Source organism: Myodes glareolus, chromosome 13 (assembly GCF_982192425.1).
Source record: "Myodes glareolus chromosome 13, mMyoGla1.1, whole genome shotgun sequence".
Lineage (NCBI taxonomy): Eukaryota > Metazoa > Chordata > Mammalia > Rodentia > Cricetidae > Myodes > Myodes glareolus.
The window spans coordinates 41,348,428-41,368,302 of NC_142038.1; the positions used below are offsets into that span (position 1 = coordinate 41,348,428).

Consider the following 19,875-nt stretch of genomic DNA (forward strand, 5'->3'; position numbering starts at 1 on the left):
GTCTGCTGCAAACTCCATGTCAGGTGTTTTTTTTTTTTTTTTTTTTTTTTTTTTTGTCTTTGATCACATGGCTGTAAAAAGAAGTTTAGTTCACTCTTCTTAGGTCTAATTATTTTGTTTGAGAAAATCACAGAACTCAGGAAAACACAAACAACAATTTAACATGCAGGATATTGCACCAGGTGCTGATAAAGCGATACACAGGATGAGGGATGTTAGAAGGGCGTGGGCTGCCACTCCCTCAGGTTGGGCGCTCTGAGAACTCCAAGGGTGCTGCCATATGGAAGTTCTAAACCCTCTCTGAATTTTTATGGAAGCTTCATCGATAGACACGGTTGATTAAGCCATTGACAGTTGCTGATCCTTCACTTTGGGACTTCTTGTCCCTGGAGGTTGGGAGGTAGGACTGAATCTTAGATGTCTAATCATGCCTCCCTGTTTTTGGTAAGCAGCTCGCATCCTGAAGCCAGCTGCCTCTTGCCTCATTAGCTTGTTAAAAAAAATAAAAACAACTTTCATTTTAGAAACAAAGGACTTTTGAAGAGGTTTTTTCAGGAAACTGGATGAAGAATATACACATAGTAGCATAACTATCTTTTACATTGTACATTAATTTCTTTCTTATATATTTAAAACTTAAAAATATTACATAATACACTTTCCAATTTAGAAACTAATTGTTTAGATTTGTCATTTGCTAAAAGTAACCAATCTTCTCTATACTTGGCTTTAGATTTAACCTGAAGGAGACTGGCTACACACCTCAAAGACACAGTATCATTTCTTATTTTGGTCAGTTGGGCGTTACAGCTAGAGAAGTGAGCATCATAGAAGGGCAGCCTTGCATTTGTCTTGTGTCTACTGTTTGCTGAATCTGCTGAAGTGAACACCAGGTTTCTTATCTGTGTTTTAGTTCGTGTCATGTTGTTTGTGAAGGTGTGTTCCGAATTCTGGAAACAGATTGCACTTTTGGAGAAACTGGCTTAACCAGTTAATACCTGGATCTGAGAATGATTCCCTCTCAGCAGTTTTGTTAGCTGAGGCTGGGGTATTTTTCCCCTGTGACTTGTTTGACTTCTATTGACATAGACATGAGCTCAAAGTGGAACCCTTTTCCCCCACAGCAGGCTGTGATGGCCTGCCCTTAGTCTTCCGGAGGGGCACCTGAGAGAGTCTGCAGAGATTCCTATTCACCATTTTGACCCACTAGGCTTTTTGGTTTTGGTGTGTCCTGAAAAGACACATGCTCAGTGCCTGTCTCCTGGTCTTACCACACCTCAGTCACCAAGCCTCCCCACTGTTGGGAAGTCAAAGCCCTTCTAGAACCTTCTTAGCTTCTCACCTCATTGTACAGTTTTCTCACTAAGCTTTTGATGTGGCGTAGTCTTACTTTAGGTTGCTCATTCTACAACCACAGATACAGAACTTTGGGAACATGTCACTGAAGGATGTTTCCTGGGGAGTTTTTGATAGTTTCTCGTGAATTATTATTTTCATAGATTTCTAAGGATATCTTGTTTGACAATTTGTTAATGGTGGGAACTCAGAGAAGTAGAAAATGCAAACATCCCTCTAAATAGGCCCCACTGCTGAGGGAAGTACTTGGGGGTAGCATTTGTATTTTAGGGAGAGGGAGATACAGCTCACGCCTTTTTTTTGGTGAACATTGTTGTCACAGTCGCTAAAGGAGTTAGCGCTTGTCATTATTATAAGTGCTGGTAGCACAGGTCTTTTCCAACATGGTGGTACTTTTGGTCTGATTGTAAAATGCCCTCAAAGAGACTCAAATGTTTGAACATTTGTTCCCCCGCTTGGAAGATTGTGGAACCTTTAGGAGATGATGAAGCTGAGCTAGAGGAAGTGTGGGGTCTTATAGTTATAGCCCATGTGGGTGTTAGCAGAGCTCTTACTCCGGGTTCATCAACACGGCTCCTGCTGCCACAACTTCTGAATGCCCTGGCTGCCCTGGCCACTGTGCCCTTACTGACCTCATGAATTTGTGTCCTCTCAAATTGAACCAAATTAAATCTTCCTTCCCTTAAGTGTTGTTTTTCGTTGTATTATCACATCAAGGAGAAAATAACTTAAGACAGTAGCTTGAATGTGTATCCTTGTGGGTTCTTTTTCAAGTAGCACACTTGCATAGAAAGTATCACATGTTTGTTCTTCCCGAGATTTTATTCTGAACATCTCTAGAGATGAAGCAAAGCTGAGTATCACCTTTCAACTTGTACCTTCTGAGCACAGGGCCATGCTAGTTGTGCATTATTCTCCTAGATTGCTTGTATGAAACAGACTTTGGCACTGCTGCTGAATGACTTTTCTGTTGTTTTGGTTACTGGGGTTTCTTTGGTAATGTGATATATAGAGGGAAAATGGTTCTCAAAACCTGGTTTGGTATTTGCCTCTTATAGCTATAGAGGCCAGCCTTTTCCTACTTCAAGGGTTCTGCTTTGCTGTTTGGCTTTTCTTGGGGAGATGTGAATAAGCATCTTCTTGCCCCATATCTAGCTGAGTCCAAGTTGATGAATTAACGAGCTCATTGTGGCTACTTCTGGAAACACAGGTGGTTCACAGGCAGCTGCATCACTGAAAAGCCCACCACAGCTGTGTCCCTGAGCCCCCAGTTGGGGTTGCAGGTGACTTGGCTGGTGAGTGAGTTATGACTTATATAACTTTGGGGAGTATGACCTGGTTAATCTTGTAAGTTTCAGGAACCTTCTGAGACTTGTGAAATTTGGTCTACTTCATAAATACACACAGAAAAATACCCTCTTTGAAGCAGAGGAGAACTTGGGAAGAAAAAAAATTTCACTATTCTTAAAGGTTGGGCTTTTAAAGCCTCTGAAGAGTTGACCTCCCGACTTTAGGGTTAGCCAGTTTGAAGACAGATAGGATTCATCAGCAGCTTTGGTGTGACATGCCCTGATCTGGTCTTGTATTCCTTGAGCATGCCCATCAGTGATAGGAAGCAAAGCTGCTAGACTTTTGTCTCAAGTCAGCAGGTTGAGGAAGAGATGAGATGGCCATTTTGGAGATTTGCCATCTTTAATATCTAGCCGTGGTCCTTCTCCCTGTCTGTCTATGCACTAGGAAGTCTGTTTAACTCCTAGACTCTCCTCCCACCTCTCAGATGTCACCCTAACTGCTGTTAGGGATTTGGAGTCAAGAACTGCATCCAGGTGCTTTGAACGGACCAAGGGTGGACAGTGGGATGGGATGGATAGCAGAGGAGAGTCTATTTAAGGGGCCATGGTAAGATTGAATAGATTGTGATGCTCCAGTACATAAGACAGCCATTTGGTGATGGTGTGTATCTTTGGAATTTATCTTATGAGTTAAATCTGTAACATATAAAAAAGGAGACTGTTAGGAATCCTGTAATTCCTACGGAGAGCACAGTTAGACAAATAGTGGGGCAGTTTTGGCCTTAGAGGAAGAGAACAAGCAAGAAACCCAAAGAATCCTTGACAGACTCTGTCATAAGTGTCAATGAGATTGGTGAGTTCTTATCACTAGTGTCTACCATAAGTGTTCACGGGGAGGAAGTCATTTGTTTGCACATCACTGTTTTGTAATTACAGAATTTTGGAATCTTTGAGAAGTTGGCTTCTGATGAGTTTCTAAAGCTTTCGAGGCCTGATTTATTTAAAACTTGTCGTCCTGCTATGTGAACTCCTTGCAGACTGGAGCCTTGATTCTCACATTTACCTCTATCACTAATACCTAGGGTCAGCATCTAGTGCTTATGGTTTGAGAGCAAACATTCTGACATGAAAACACTGCCAGTCCTTAAAAACAGACTTCCTGGATCTGGCCAGCCTGAGAAGCCTGGTGCTACTTTGGATAAAGGATAGGACTGGCCAGAGACTTTGAGTGTTAACAATCTTGTGATTGATGATGCCCTTGTCCCTATTTCTGGATTCTGCCTTCTGCTCTTCTGTAGTTTATCTTAGCCTCCCTGTGTTTAGTTTAAGCTGTTTTAGAACACTTATATCCATTTTAATGACCAAATTTCTTTATCACCGTAGTTAAGAAAAAACAATGATGCCTGCTGCTTATGCCTAAGTTCTCGGCATTGGCTCATAAGGGGCAGTGCTAGACTTGCCATTTGGCTTGTGGTGTGGTTAAATACCCTCTGCTCCTGGAGAGTGGTTATGCTATTTAATTGTGAGTAGGTTTCTGGTTCAACTATTGACTGTGCAGTATTTGTGCTTCAGGAACTCTGGGTTCCTTAGATGGATAAAATGCTAAGTCAAAACGAAAGATTTTCTATCTCTTCATAGCATTATTGTCTTGTAAGTTTCTGGCTTCTTTCTGTCTCTGTCTCTGTATCTCTAATGTCTCTGTGTCTCAAGGATTTAATGGAGCCCAGGCCTTGCTCCTGACCCTCTCACTTCTACCTCCCAAGTGCCAGGATTATAGGCTTGTGCAACCACATCCGGCTCTTGTTTTTAATTGTCTGGCTGATCTATTGATGCAGGTGATGGGGATTAAATCCAGGGCTTTGCACATATATGCTGGGCAAGTGCTCTACTCCTGAGCTAGATCCCCACTCCTGATCTAGATCCCCACTCCTGAACTAGATCCCCACTCCTAAGCTAAATCCCCAAGCCATTCTGTTTTTTTTTCTGTTTTTTGTTTGTGTGTGTGTGTCCATGTCCAGAAATGATGTTCTTTTCCTGTCAGCCACTTCCTGTTTCTCGAGTGAATCTTCCCAAAGGGTGTTACCGTATCTGGTCGCTTCTGAGACTGAGATGTGTCCCGCAGAGCCAATCACATCTTTTTCTGCACACATCCTCTTTTCCTCTCATGTAGTATATGGTTAAAAAAAAGAGGAAGATGAAATAGATGGGAGACCGACTTCCTGAATCCTCAGACACCAAGCTGTTGTTCTCTCTTCCTGCCCGCACTTTGCATCTCAGGTGTTCAGCAGTAAGCAGGATCCTGGAATGGCCTCATCCTGGACATCTCATCCCCTCTGCCCTGGGAGGCGCTTCCTGGGTGTTCTCATTTTTCATTTAGACTCAATCCATTTATCTGTTGTGACTTGGTAGTCCATAGTGCTCTCAAGGAGGTTAAAAAAATGTACTTTAGATTCATTGCAGAATGCTTTTTAGAACAAACTAGAAACTTTACCAAACCCTACAATGTAATTTTGATTACATTACTTCCACATAATGAGGAATTATGGTGTTCAGAATAGCTAATTTACAAAACAAATTACTTGAAATAATAGCGAGGCTGGGATGACCTGGGATTATTTTGAACTAGTCCTTGGTGGTTTTCCTGCTGTGTATGTGTGTCTAAATTGTGCAATGTAATGGGAGGCCTTAGTATTTGAGCTGTCAACCTTCAATTTGCTTAGAAGCCTTATAAGCAAGGATTCTGAGAGTGATAATTAAACAACAAAAATGTACTACTCAAGCATTGGGAATTTTTGACTATCACTTACCCTTTTTTTCCAGCCTTCATTTAATCTTTCATATGACCTTGGGCCTATGCAATTCAGGCCGGTAAATATTTGCCTTGAGTTAATTACTATAGCCAATCTTGCTGCTCATCAGGAAGGATGGGTACTGTGTAATTTACAAAATTGCATGAAGTCTTTGTTGATTTGTTTCTGTACTTGTGTTCTGTGTGTTTCCACAGGAGAAGCTTTCAAAGGACATTGATTTCCTTATTGGTAAGGAAGGCCAAGTGAAGAGTCAAATTTCTGAACTAAACTTGTTAATGAAAGAAACAGAGGTAAGTTATAAAGTGGCCAGCATAGTTTTTCATTCACCCATCCAGGCATTCGCTTATTGATAAAATCCCGAATGTGTTCCCTGTGCTGGGGACTGTGTGACCTCACTCCTATGCTTTTCTAGAGCTTGTGGCAGATACAGTTCTAGAATATGTGCCTTAGATTCCTGTGTGGTCAGGGCTCAGGTGTTATTGGGATGTGACTCTAGCAAGGGCTCAGAAGTCAAAAGGAAAGAGTAGCTTTCAACAGTGGCCTGCAGGAGAACAAATGAGCAGCTAGCCTTTGGAAAATTACTGTCTGCGATAGGCCCAGGGTTACCTAAAACTCCAGGGACGGCTGAAGACATGCTTTGCTTACTTGTGTAAGGATGAGTAGTCATGCTTGCTTTGTTTGTGATGACCGCAAGGTCCATCAGCAGAGGAGTACATCGACAGACCCACATGCCCATCAACAGAGGAGTACAGATAGCAATGGGACCGCACACATAGCATAGGTATATCCTGCCACACGCTGTGGAAGGGGTGATGCCGTAAGGACATTTATAGAACGTATCCAGACTGCTCTGGGGAGATGGTTTAGCGGTGGTTGAGAACACTGGTTCTATTCCCAGCACCTACATGGTAGTTCACAGCCATCTCCAGTTCCAGGGAACCCAGTGCCTCTTTCTAACCTCCATGTGCACCAGGTGTCTGGATGATACACAGGCATCTATGCAGGTGAAATGCTTATATACATTAAATAAGTATTTTTTAAGTAACTGAACAGTGAAACCAGATTATATTTTCAAATTTCATGAGACTATTCTTGAGGAGGGTGAATCAGTGCTGTAGCAGCTTTGAGTGTGGCTTCTGGGATGCCAGTCCTGTTCTTTTGTCTGAGCATCCTGCTGGTCGGATGTGTATTTATAGAGTCCTCACCTTTACACCAATCTGTGCATTACAGTCTACTTCAGTTTAAAAAATGGGAAGTAAACTGGCCTGGTGGCTCATACCTGTAAGCCTAGCACCTGGGAATGAATGAATAAATAAAAACAAAAAATTAAATAAGAAGTAGTAGCATTTTTGAAATATAGTAAGTTTGAGTAGGTTTGGGTATTTGACAGCTCAAGGGTCTTTAATAGGCTTTAATATGCGGAGTGGAGTTTATTTCTTTTTTTTGTTTCTTTTTCCTTTTCCTCATGATCATTTTAAAATTTATAATTAAATATAAAATATATAGGTTAGCACAAGATTTACTTCTTTTTTTTTTTTTTAAATTTATGATTTATTTATCTTTTATTTTATGTGTATTGGTGTGAAGGTGTCAGGTCCCCTGGAACTGGATTTTCAGACAGTTGTGAGCTGCCATGTGGGTGCTGGGAATTGAACCTGGGTCCTCTGGAAGAGCAGTCAGTGCTCTTAACCGCTGAGCCATTTCTACAGCCCCCAAGATTTACTTCTTGACATATTTTCCCTAGTGGGAAGTGAAATAGTTAAGAAATAATGGGGGCTGACGATGTATCTTAGTGATAGAGAATGTGTATCTTGTGTACAGGACAAGGGGGCTGGGTCCTGGTCTGCATCACCAACACCACAGAAGACATAAGAAAACAACAGCAGCAACGAAACCCAAATTAATGCCATGTTTCTCTCCATCTTCAGCTGTGGTGTTGAGACAGCATCTGTGCCTGCAACTCTAGCTGTTATCTGTGCATAGTACTTCTGAGGTTAATGTGGAGAGCCATTCTGAGATTCACCTGAATCTTACTGTTCTCTTTCTCCTTTAAAAACTGAACTAGAACAAAGTATGATGGTAAATATAAAGCTATCCTGATGAAACCTGTCACTTTGTATGTTACTTAGGAAAAAAAGCCTTCAGAAGCAAAAGTGGGACTTTTGAGAAGGGAGTTTGAAGGATATTCCTTGCTAATGAGGTCCAGAGGCCATGGGACTTCTGAAGCATCCTCTGCCATGCCTGTTCCCGCACACTGATGAGCGCTCACCAGTGCTCACTGAACTCTTTTATTTTTCCCAAATCTTACTGAGCTCTGGTTTTATTAAAATTCAAATCATTTGCACCAGGCAGGGTGACATAGATTTGTGATCCCATCACTAGGGAGGGTGAGAAAGGAGGACCGGTGTGTTATAAAGAGATTCTGTTTAAAAAAAAAAAAAAAAGAAAGATTCTGTTTCAAACAAATCCCCAAATCAACATGTTTAATACACATTATAGGCAGGATTATTCTATAAAACAGAAAAAAAATATATAATAAGAATGCTTAGAGTGTTTGGCATTATGGTATGCTTTTTATGTAAATAATCCTTATTAATCCTCATAGGAACTTGAATCATTTCTGTTATCCTTGAGCTTTCTGTGGGAGAGGGAGAGTGGTAGGCACTGGACCCGGAGCGCATGCCTAGCCTCAGCTTAGCCTATAGCAAATGGCTGAGTAAGGATTAAAGCAAATGAATTTTAAATACCTTAGTATAGAATGTCGTTTTTAAAATGTCTGACTGTAATTTAGCTTTATAATAGCTTCCTCATTTAGAAAGATTCCTGAGTTTGGGGTGAGTTACAAACTCTCTAGAACCGTGCTTTTGCAGCATTTGTGCTTAAGTCAGAGCACCTCTGCCCTTTACTTTATCACTGAAAACTTTCTCATTTAATTGAATAATTCTTCTGTTAATGGGCTTTAAAAGCACAAAGTTCTGAAATTAACAAATCTAATCTAAATGGAAGCTGACAGTTGTTCTCATGTGTTTGATGCCAAACTACTCCTTTGAAGATTTCAGGATCAGACAAAAACTTTCTCTTTGCAATGTCTGGCCTTGTTTTGTTGAGTTTGATATTACGTAAGTAGGACATCATGAGAATACCTTTGGGTTTATGGATGAGGTCAAGCTTGTGTGTTTTGCACTAGTGCAACAGAGAGATTGGGTTTATGGGTGTGATAATGCTTGAAGTCTGCACTTGTGCAGTGGAGAGGTTGGTTTCAGCACACAAGGTAACACTGTGTCTCTCTCTAGTGCAATGAGAGGTTGGTTTCAGCATGTGAGGTAACACTGTGTGTCTCACTCTAGTGCAATGGAGAAAGGGCGAAGGAAGAAGCACTGGCCCATTTTGAAAAGCTCTTTGAAATCCTAGAAGACAGGAAGTCATCTGTTCTGAAAGCCATAGATGCCTCTAAGAAACTAAGACTAGACAAATTTCACACGCAAGTGGAAGAGTACCAAGGCCTTCTGGAGAACAACGGGCTTGTGGGATATGCTCAGGAAGTCCTGAAAGAGACGGATCAGTCTTGCTTTGTACAGACAGCGAAGCAGCTCCATCTCAGGTACTAGCTTTGCTCTTTAACTCCTTTTCTTTTCTTTTCTTTTCTTTTCTTTTCTTTTCTTTTCTTTTCTTCTCTCTCTCTCTCTTTATTTTTCTTTTCTCTTTTCTTTTTTCTTTTTTTTTTTTTTTGGACAGGGTTTCTCTGTAGCTTTGGAGCCTGTCCTGGATCTAGCTCTTGTAGACCAGGCTGGCCTCAAACTCACAGAGATCCACCTGCCTCTGCTTCCCGAGTGTTGGGATTAAAGGAGTGTGCCACTAGCTTTTGAAAGCTCCCACCAGGTGATTCCTGGTGTTAACAAGCAGTGTGGGTCTGCTGCATCCTGGGTGCTGAATGCAGTGTCTGCTTCTTTGGTCTGCTGCATTGCAGGTGTTTAGACTGACTTGCCTTTTTAAAGAATGGCTTTCACATGAAATATGTCTGCCCACAGAATCCAGAAAGCTACGGAATCTCTGAAGAGCTTCAGACCCGCAGCCCAAGCTTCTTTTGAAGACTATGTCGTTAACACAACCAAGCAGACAGAGGTGCTCGGAGAACTGTCCTTTTTCTCTAGTGGTAAGTGGTGAAGGCCATGCCTCCTCCCTTACTGGCTAGCATGCTGCAGAAATGCATTCCCCTCCCCTCTTTGACATAATTTGCTCATGATCATCTATCCTGCAACCTTGTTTTTATGCCTGTGTTTTTGTACATAAAGCTATACCCCGGTTTTTTAAACATTATATATATATGGTATCACATTTTTTAAAAATTATAAGCTTATGATATTTTTAGTACATGAAATCCGGCTCAAGATATATTTTGTATTTCCAGCCATACTGAATTAGGACCCACTGTGAGGATCTCATCTTAATTTAGCATCCCTCTGTAGATGGAGTCTCCAAATACAGTCAACCTTCTGAGACTGCTGTCACAATCAGGGTTATGATTTCAACACATAAACTTTCAGGGAACACCCTGGAACACAGGGAGGGCTTCTATTTTTATATCTTACTGCATTTGCGTTGCTGAAGTTTTTCTTCTTGTGAAGTTGAAGCGGCACAGGCTAGGTGGTGAAGAGATGCTCAGGGGTTAAGAGCGGGGAGTTGCTCTGTTGTGGACTTGAATTTGATTCCCAACACCCACATGTAGATGGAAGTTTCTGTATTTCAGTCCCAAATAAACACACATAGGCTTACATTAATTATAGACTGTTTGGCCTATTAGCTCAGGCTTATTATTAACTAGCTCTTACAACTTAAATTAACCCATAATTCTTGTCTATGTTTAGCCACGTGGCTTGGAACCTTTTCTCAGTGAGGCATTCTCATCTTGCTTCCTCTACATCTGGCTAGTAACTACATTTCTGACTTTTTGCCTCCCAGAATTCTCCTAGCCTAATCATTCTACCTATACTTCATGCCTGGCTACTGGTCAATCAGCATTTTATTTAAACCAATGCAAGTGACAAATCTTTACAGTGTACAAGAGCATTGTCCCACAGCACCTACATGAGGTGACTCTCCTCTGCCAGTTGTGCCAGCTCCAGGATCTAATGCCTTCTGACCTCCGAGGGCACCTGCACTCATACCTGGGCCCAAACATATAATCCTTAAAACCTATTTTAAAAAGATGTTTTTTGAAAAAGGAAATATGTCTTCTTAAAAATTAAAAACTGTGGGTTTCTGTGGCATCTTTCTTCTTAAACTTATATCTGAACCTGGTATTTATTACAATCTTTTCCAAACAGGTACTGTAACTTCAAATGCTGATTTTACTGCCTAGACTGTTGGTTCTGTGTACACCAGTTGCTTCTTAGATATATGTTAGCTTACTTTTGGGTCTTATGCATTTACCCATGGAAGGGTAATCCTTCCAAACATTGCCCCTGGAAGGGTAAGGCTGACCATAGGTAATTGTGGGTTATGCTCAGTATACAACAAAGGACCAAGAAAATTGTGGATAGGAGAGAGAGGGAGCCCCCATTTCCTGCCTGTGGATATATTTCATGTTTCCTACATGCCCATTCTTATAGCAACTGTGTGGCTGAAGATACTCTGTGACTTGGTCCTGAGAGCTTTTTAACTTTAACGTGTGCGTTGGCTGTGTTCCCGGATCTTATCGTGGCTGTGTGGTCTTCAGGCTGTAGTCACAGGCTGTGGAAGAAATGAAAAGAAGCGGGCACTTCCTTTCCTTCCTTTCCTCCTTCGTGGTTGGATGTAAATGGTGTGTGTGTGGCTGTGCATGCTAAGTATTTTATACACGCTGAACAAAAAACTAGTGTGTAGCAGAGGATGACCTTGAGCTCAGTCCCCTGACCACACTGGGATTATAGGATGCGCTGTCATGTCCAACATACGTGTGACTTTAGACCTTACCGTATACCAGGCTTACGAGTGTAGTGTAGAGAAAAGGTTATGTGTGTGCACAAGGGTTTAGCTGCGACATTGGTCTGCTTTTTGTTTTTTGAGAAACGATAGCCTAGTCTAATTTGCAACTCATTATGTAGTCCAGGCTGGCTCTGTATTTACAGTTATGCTTCTGCTTCTTAACTACAGAGATTACAACTGGGGGCTACATGGCTGGCTTTAAACATATAAACTTTCAATAAATATTTTAGAAAAATATTAGAAACTTTTTCTCCCAAATACATAAATCTTGATTGATCTATACAGTGGAATATTATGGAAAAATTTTGGTAAAATCTAAATAAAATTGGTGCAGGGATTACCTTGAAATGGCCTAAATATTTTTGTGGGTTTTCCCTACTTTAGTTTCTGTTTTCTAAGTGTTTTTTATGTTTGTGTGTGTGTGTATATGTCTGTGTGTGTATGTGTGTGTGTGTGTAGACCAAAGTCTTATTCTTTTGAGGCAGGGTCCCACACTTGACCCGGAGCTCACTAATTTGGCTAGACCAGCAGGCCAGTGAGCTCCTGAGATCTGTGTCTTCTTCCCAGAGCTGCATCACGTGCCACCACGGCCAGCTTCCCTGTGGGTGTTGGAGACCAGAGCTCGGGGACTCAAGCTTGTATAGCAAACACTGTCCCAGCTGAACCCCCTGCTGCTTTCTGCTTCATGTCTACACAAAGAAAAAGTATTTGGTTTTGCAAGTCTACATTAGAAAACATGAAAGGAAATGCTCAATAGAATTTGGTTGAAAGTCACAAAACTTAATCTTTTAAGTATTGAAATGGTTTGTGTAAATATACATAAAAATTTTACTTCTAGAGTCACAACTCACTATGGGGAAAGCCTATGTTTTTAAAAAATAGAATTTCCAGTGCTTTAGAATTAATAATGATACCACTTAATGCTGTAATCATGGCTTAATTTTTGTTTACTTTTTCGCTTATTTTTCCCATTTCAGTAATAATTACAAATTTACCTTATTTTATATGTCCTATCTTTCTTAAGCATAGTATTATAAATTTAAAATTTTCTTGGATACTATGGAAACTGTCAATATTTCGCTTTTGCTGAGGGAGCTACTATCTTAACATCATGTTCTGTCTCAATCTTTTCAGGCATAGACATTCCCGAGATCAACGAGGAACAGAGCAAAGTGTATAATAACGCCTTGATAGACTGGCACCAACCGGAAAAGGACAAAGCCGACAGCTATGTTCTTGAGTACCGGAAGATTAATAGAGATGAGGAGATGATGTCGTGGAATGAGATGGAAGTGCACGGCACAAGTAAAGTTGTCTCCAACCTTGAAAGCAACAGTCATTATGCTTTCCGAGTGAGGGCTTATAGAGGCTCCATCTGCAGCCCCTGCAGCCGAGAGCTGGTTCTGCACACCCCTCCAGCTCCAGGTACTGGACTCAGAGAGGCAGAGTGGGAGAGGCCTGGAAGTGTCAAATGGTGGTGTCTTCTTGTAAACCTATACTGAAACTGGCTTTGTGCTTTGAAAGACTCTAGACAAGTAGATTTCATTCTTGGCTGAGATTTAGAAGAGATCTGAATCCCCACCTATCACCTCAGAGGCTGTATTAAATTTAACTGATAACAGATAGAAAAAAAAAACAGGCTTTTTAATGACTGGGACTAAAGTGGCTTACAAATGACTTGAATGCTACTTTAAACAATTAAAGTTGCACAACAGCATGGACTTGGGGGAACATGTCTTTAATCCCAGCACTTAGGAAGCAGAGGCAGGCAGATCTCTGATTTTGAGGCCAGCCTGGTCTGCATAGTGAGTACTTGACCAACGAAGGGCAAAATCATAAGACCCTGTTTCAAAGCAAAAAAACCCAAAACATAAAGCAATAGCATGGTTCTGGGACTTTTTTAGAGGTCAGTAAATGACAGTATCAAAAATGCAGAATATTGATAGTTGTCTTTAAAATTCATTGATGTGATTTAATCTAAGTCCCAGTGTAATTCTCTGCACACGAGGGTGGCAGGTATATATTGGGAGCATGAGGCAAGCTCTCCCTCCACACAGACAGCTTCCTGGTCCCTGGTACCCTGCCTCTCTTTCCAGGTCATGCTGGAATTACTTATTAGAGAGGCTGAAGAGCTATACTGGCTAGGAAGGGCATACAGGTTAGTTGGTGTCTACTGCGGAGTCTCCATAGGTGATGGACACTCAGAACTAAAATTGTGCTCGCACACTGTAGAGGGAAAGCTTTTTGTCCTGCCTATCACTGCCTTGGATGCATTCAGTTGTTTTTTAGACCATGGACTCCACCCGTTTTAGTGCCTTATATATCCATATTTTCTGAATTCTGTCTTTCCTTTCTGCTCTTGTTCAATGTAAAGAGAGAGAGAGAGAGAGAGAGAGAGAGAGAGAGAGAGAGAGAGAGAGAGAAAGAGTGTGTGTGTGTATACTTTCCAGGTATATTGTAGCCTTTAAACATATTAGAATATAAAAATATATAGGGTTGTCTGAAATTGTTTTTCTTTTTATTCAGTTTTACTAAAATAAGTTGAATGTTCAAGTATTCAGTAGACCATTTTTTTTTTTTTTTTTGGTTTTTCAAGTCGGGGTTTCTCTGTGTAGCTTTGTTGACTGTCCTGGAACTCTCTCTGTAGACCAGCCTGGCACCAAACTCACAGAGATCACCTGCCTCTGCCTCCCGAGTGCTGGAATTAAAGGAGTATGCCACCACCACCTGACTTCAGTAGACATTTAATGCTGAATGTTATCTTTAATTTTCAGTCTCTGAAAGTAGAAGGATTTTTCTGGACATGGCTGTTATTTTTAGTAGCAGCTGTATAGGAAGGAGAAGAGGGCAGGCTGAGAGTTTTATTTTCCTCTCTAAGAGAAGTTACATAAATACCGGGGCTGTTTAGAATTACTGTACAAAGTAGGAGATGCTGGAGAAGGAAAAGAGTCAAGATTAGCTATGCCAGGACATTAGCCATCGCCAAATAGAGAGACCTGCCTCTGTATGGGGCCTGGCTTTAGCTTGCTGGCAGCCAAGTTTTTAATGTCATATAATACAGATAAGAGTTACCACTGTAAGCACATATTTTAGGGATAGAAACTGCATTCATAGCATTATTCAGCTACCATCATTCACATCTCCAGAAAACATTTTAAATCTCACCTGAAAATCTGTATAAACAGCTTTTCACCCTTCTCCGTATAGACACTGGTAGCCTCTATTCTTTCTTTCTGAGGGTTTGACTCTGGGCCCTCAGAAGAGCCGAATTGTGCATTGCTTGTCTTTTTGCATCTGGTTTATTTTGGTGTGTTCACATTATAGTGTGCTTTGTGATTTCCTCTTTTCAGGCTTGCTAGCACTCCTCTGAACATCTACCACATTTCTTTACCCATTATTTTGTTGGTGCAGTTTTTGTTGTGTCTGCATTGGCTAGCAATAAATGTTATGCATACAATAGTTGAGTTAGCTCTATTCTGCAAATGAGGAGTTTAAAGTGTAGATCAATTTTCTGTGAAATGTTTGAGCTGGATGCAAACCTCTCTGACCTGAAAACCCACGCTTCTCTTCTCAAACAGGACCACCTTACTCATGTCTGCTGTGTTGATTGATAAGGGAAACATCTTATAAATCCTGAAATTAATAAAATTTGGAATGCTTATAAATATATAACTCCTCTTAGGAAATTAAACTAACCTCCATGGGCACTGCACTCATGTGCACATAGCCCCATAATTAAAAATAATAAAATGAATATTTTTAAAAGATGAGTGATTAAATACATTTTATATAGAGTAATTAACATTTCTGATTCCAGTGTATGCACTTATAAATGTTTACAAGCATCTAAAACATGGGCTTCTGGTTTGGATATTTCTGAAGATCTTCAGGTACAGAGAATATACTGGAACTTACTGCTGCATTGGAATTTTGATTGACATAGCTCATCTTTGCATCCCTTCAGTAGTTAATTTCTATTTGAAAACCTTCAAATTCAGCCTTAACTGTTAGAAATGCTCATAGATGTTGCTCAGATTACTCACTTTAACCTCCACTCAGTTTTCAGTTTCCTGTTTGATGCGAAGTGTGGTTATAACAACGAGCACCTCTTGTTGAACCTGAAGAGAGACCGGGTGGAGAGCAGAGCTGGGTTTAACGTCCTCCTGGCTGCGGAGCGCATCCAAGTGGGCTACTACACAAGTTTAGACTACATCATCGGAGACGTGGGAATAATGAAGGGGAAACACTTCTGGGCCTGCCGTGTGGAACCGTATTCATACCTGGTCAAAGTGGGAGTTGCCTCTAGCGACAAACTGCAGGAGTGGCTGCGGTCTCCCCGGGACACCGCTAGTCCCAGGTAGGTTCCTTCCTTCATGGAGAACTTGAGAACGTAAATATCAGTGCTGCAAAAGATCACCCTGAACACAAACTGGGACTCATTCGTTACATTTGGAACACACATTTCCTAGATTCAGGAGATCAGCTCTGTCCTGTGGCTGCTTTAGAGCAGCAGTCAGGGCATCTTGTATTCATTCACAGAATAATTAACATTTAAGTTTTGCTGCTCTGAGGGAGTTAGTCTGTTTTGATTTCCTCTTGATTATGATTCAGCTTCAGAGCGTACAGTTTGAAAGTTTCCTATAGTTCCTAAAGGTGTGTTAAATCTACCCATCCAGTGAGATGCCTTTAACTCCTTTGTTTACCCTACTAGAATTTTCTAAGACTTTTCATGTTTCCCAGAGGGAAAAACAATTTCATTATTTGTTCTAGATGTGGGAATCACAGTTAGAAAGTAGGGTTCTCAAGAGGAGAATGGGCCATGTCTTATCTCACGTTCTCTCGAGTGCCTAGTTATTTACTTTAGTCTATTAATTCCATGGATGAGGGCATAGGTCTTTGTATTTTATGACATTCCATTGTGTACCATAAACATTTAATCTCAAGTTAAGCCCTTCACCCACCTCTGATTTTTTTCAGTAGAAATGCATTTTTCAGTTTCCATTTGTGTATAAATTTAGGTCAAACTCGATGGTGCTATAGGGAATTTGGTACTGAGGGCCTAGTACAGCTCTAAACGGTGCTGTGCAGTCTTAGTTTATGTGAGCTAACAGATCACTTTTGTGCGTGTTAACTGTAGAACAACGTATGTTATTCTTTTGAGAACGTGTTGAGGATCCTGGGAGGCTGGGGCTGGAGATAAGTAAGAGCCTGTGTTTGTTGTGTTGTAGATATGAACAAGACAGTGGCCATGACAGTGGGAGTGAAGATGCCTGCTTCGATTCTTCACAACCGTTTACCTTAGTTACTATAGGCATGAAGAAATTTTTTATACCCAAGTCACCTACTTCTTCTAATGAACCCGAAAATAGAGTTCTTCCCATGCCAACAAGTATAGGGATTTTCCTAGACTGTGATAAAGGTAAAGTGAGCTTCTATGATATGGATCACATGAAATGCCTGTATGAGCGCCAGGTAGACTGCTCACATACAATGTATCCAGCATTTGCCTTAATGGGCAGTGGAGGAATTCAGCTTGAAGAACCCATCACAGCGAAGTATCTGGACTATGAAGAAGACGTGTAGCTCGGACACCCCATGTGGCGAGGATGAAAACCATGGACGAAGCCATGCGTTGGTGTCAGTCTTCGTAACAATTACATGTCATTCATGTCTTCTGTCACCACACCTGTTTGTAGTGTGCGATTCTTTGTTTTATCTTGTTTTGTTTGACACCCAGGGTCTTGTCAAACTCTGTATTCCTGTGGGGGGCTCCAGAGTGCTGGGATTATAGGTGGGCACCGCCATATCCAGCTAGTGTGTGAGCCTTAAAACTCAGAAGGCCTTCACAGTCTTGCCTCTTCCATGCCGCTGTTCTGCCTTTCACATTGTTGACACCAGTCCCAGACAGGTAAAGTGACAGCTGGTCCTTCTCTTTGGGCAGGAGGACTCTAATTTATTTAAGTCAGCTGATGTTACTATTATCTACATTCCTTTTGTTTTGGAGTGGGTGGGATACAAAGTATTTATTGTGGTTTTTGTGCTTGTTATTTTTTCTTTCCATTTTTGTATCATGTTCATGTCCAAAGAGAAGATACTCTTAAATGCCTATTGATAGAAATTAGTCCGAAGCCATGAGTCTTCAATTTGTTGTTAATAGGAAAATAAAGTTATAGAGAGGTAAAATGACAAAGGCCATAAAATGGTAGTATATTTAAGTAGAAAATTATGTATTTTAAAGCGTGTAACTACTGAGTGTATATTGCCTGGCAAATGCTTTTTCTTTTTCTTATAGACCACAGACTGTATTTTTTGGTAAGGACATCTCTGAGAGTTGTCTGAACTATAATGCTCCTTATTTGGTGTATGTAGCAAGCATAGTCTCTTAGAGGAAACAAAAGGTTCTTGAACCCATGCAACTTTTCACTGCAATATAATTTTCTTCCAGAAATTTTTTTTACTTCAGAAAAAACTTGTATTTATATTAAAGAATTATTTTTCAGAAATACTAGTGCAGATGGACCGATGGTGAACACCTGTCTTGTGAGTTTTGTATTTTTGACACACATGTTACACATCATGTTTTTCTGGCTTGTGTTTAAAAATTTGAGAAGCTCACTGTCCATCTTAACAGCATTAAAGTACCAGACATATTACATGTTACTACTGTCCAGCTGGGTGGCATTGTCTGTGGCTCATTGTGTGGTCATAAGCATTTGTAGTGTGAATCAGTAAAACACAAAATTATTTAGAAATAGTAACTAAAATCAAAAGGATTGTGTATGCTCGGTTTGAGGAATTGTACCTTTTCTAAATTGGATGTCGGTTTCTGCAAGACCATCCTCTAGGTACCCAGATGATCTTTTAAGTAGATATTTTTTATTTGAACTGCCTTTTTTCAAAGGTTAAAATGTCCGGACAATAAGGCTTACACTGATCACGTATGGAGTGCTAATATATTAGTGGCGTAACCGAAATTTTTGGAAGTTGTTTGTCTTACACTTTTTAATTATGATTTTTAATGGAAGTTGTCTGTTAAGTCGATCCCACTGCATCAGACCCACTCCTGTCACCCCCCACTGTAGGTAGTTCTGAAGAACTTGTGTTTAGTGATTGTCCTTCCTCTCCTGTATACCTAGCACTTTATGACATAGGAAACAAAGAATGCACAGTGCTACCTGTATCACTGTGCAGTAAAGCTGCTAAAGTCACATGTGTGGTTCCGTGTGACACTCAATACTCATGTAAGCACACGTCCTGTAGACATTTTAAACTACAAAGCTTTAACAAGAATCGGAAAAGGAAGCTGTTTCAAACACTGTATCACTGTATAAAAATTGCTTGGTGGAATTTCATTTTTAATAAAAAAAATGATAAAAGGAAGTCAAGTGTGGTTATTCAAATCTACACTCCAGGAACTTTTCTATGCTTTGTGGATAACGGAAACAAAACAGGTATTAAAAGATGCTTTGTGACACCTGTTATGAAAGCTTTTATTTTTGATCACATGTGTATGGCTTTGCATGTTCACATGAATGTGAGCACCCATGGAGTCCAGAAATACCAGATATCCTGGAGCTAGCGTTCCAGGTGGTTTGAACCATCCGACATGAGTGATGGGAATCTGACGTGGCCTTTGGAAGAGCGGCACTCACTCTACCCATGAGCCATCTCTCCAGCCCTCACATGTTAGTTTTATACAGAATTATTTTGACCATTTAATTCTTGAGGAAGTTATCAGTAGAAAAGATTAATGTGATGAAGCTAATTTATTTCACTTGTCTGCTTATATCGTCTTAACATTTTTTTTTCCTCTTCTGTAGTCCATTGTAGATTGCATTGACCAGGTGAGCGGTCCATTAATTCATGTGCGTCATTGTGGGTTATGATGCTGTTAGTTGTGGTCAGTAGTGGATAATAGAGTTTTTGCTAATGGGTCTTTTTTTAGTTGATGGAATCAGTGGATGGGTGTAGTCGAACTTTTTTCTTGGAACCTCCAGCTTCCCAGTAATGACACAGAGACTTATTATTAATTACGAAAGTGATGCCAATACTTTAGGCTGGTTTCTAACAAACTCCTATAACTTAATCCATTTCTATTAATTTATGTGCTGCCACGTGTCTCATGGCTTGTTACCTCCTCTCCTACATGTCAGGCTTCCTTCTAGTCTCTTCATGACTCTGCCTTCTTCCCAGCATCCTCTCTGCCCAGAAATCCTGCCTAGCTATTGGCCATTCAGTTTTTTATTAAACCAGTCAGAGTGACAATTCTTCACAGTATATGAAAAGATTATTCCACAATAGGTCAGTAGTGGATCATAGAGTTTTTGCTAATGCTAATGGGTCAATTTTTTTTAACAGAATTAGTGGACGGATCCTAATATAGATGCATAATTAACAAGACTTTCAGTGGGTCTGGTAGTACAGACCTGTAGTTCTACCTAGCTGCTCTGGTG

The 19,875-nt window shown here is 40.6% G+C and overlaps 1 protein-coding gene across 2 annotated transcripts in view; it reads left to right on the forward strand.

Annotated features, from left to right (window-relative positions):
- Trim36 (tripartite motif containing 36) overlaps positions 1–18,802 on the forward strand; it is a 34,095-nt gene extending 15,293 nt beyond the window's left edge. For both annotated transcript variants that reach the window (XM_048419525.3, XM_085699906.2), the window contains 6 exons: positions 5,653–5,748; positions 8,806–9,059; positions 9,487–9,611; positions 12,557–12,847; positions 15,482–15,779; positions 16,651–18,802. In XM_048419525.3, coding sequence (XP_048275482.1) covers positions 5,653–5,748; positions 8,806–9,059; positions 9,487–9,611; positions 12,557–12,847; positions 15,482–15,779; positions 16,651–17,005 — 1,419 coding nt within the window. In that variant the 3' untranslated portion in view covers positions 17,006–18,802. The remainder of the gene's footprint in view (positions 1–5,652; positions 5,749–8,805; positions 9,060–9,486; positions 9,612–12,556; positions 12,848–15,481; positions 15,780–16,650) is intronic.
- Positions 18,803–19,875: the final 1,073 nt, after the last annotated feature.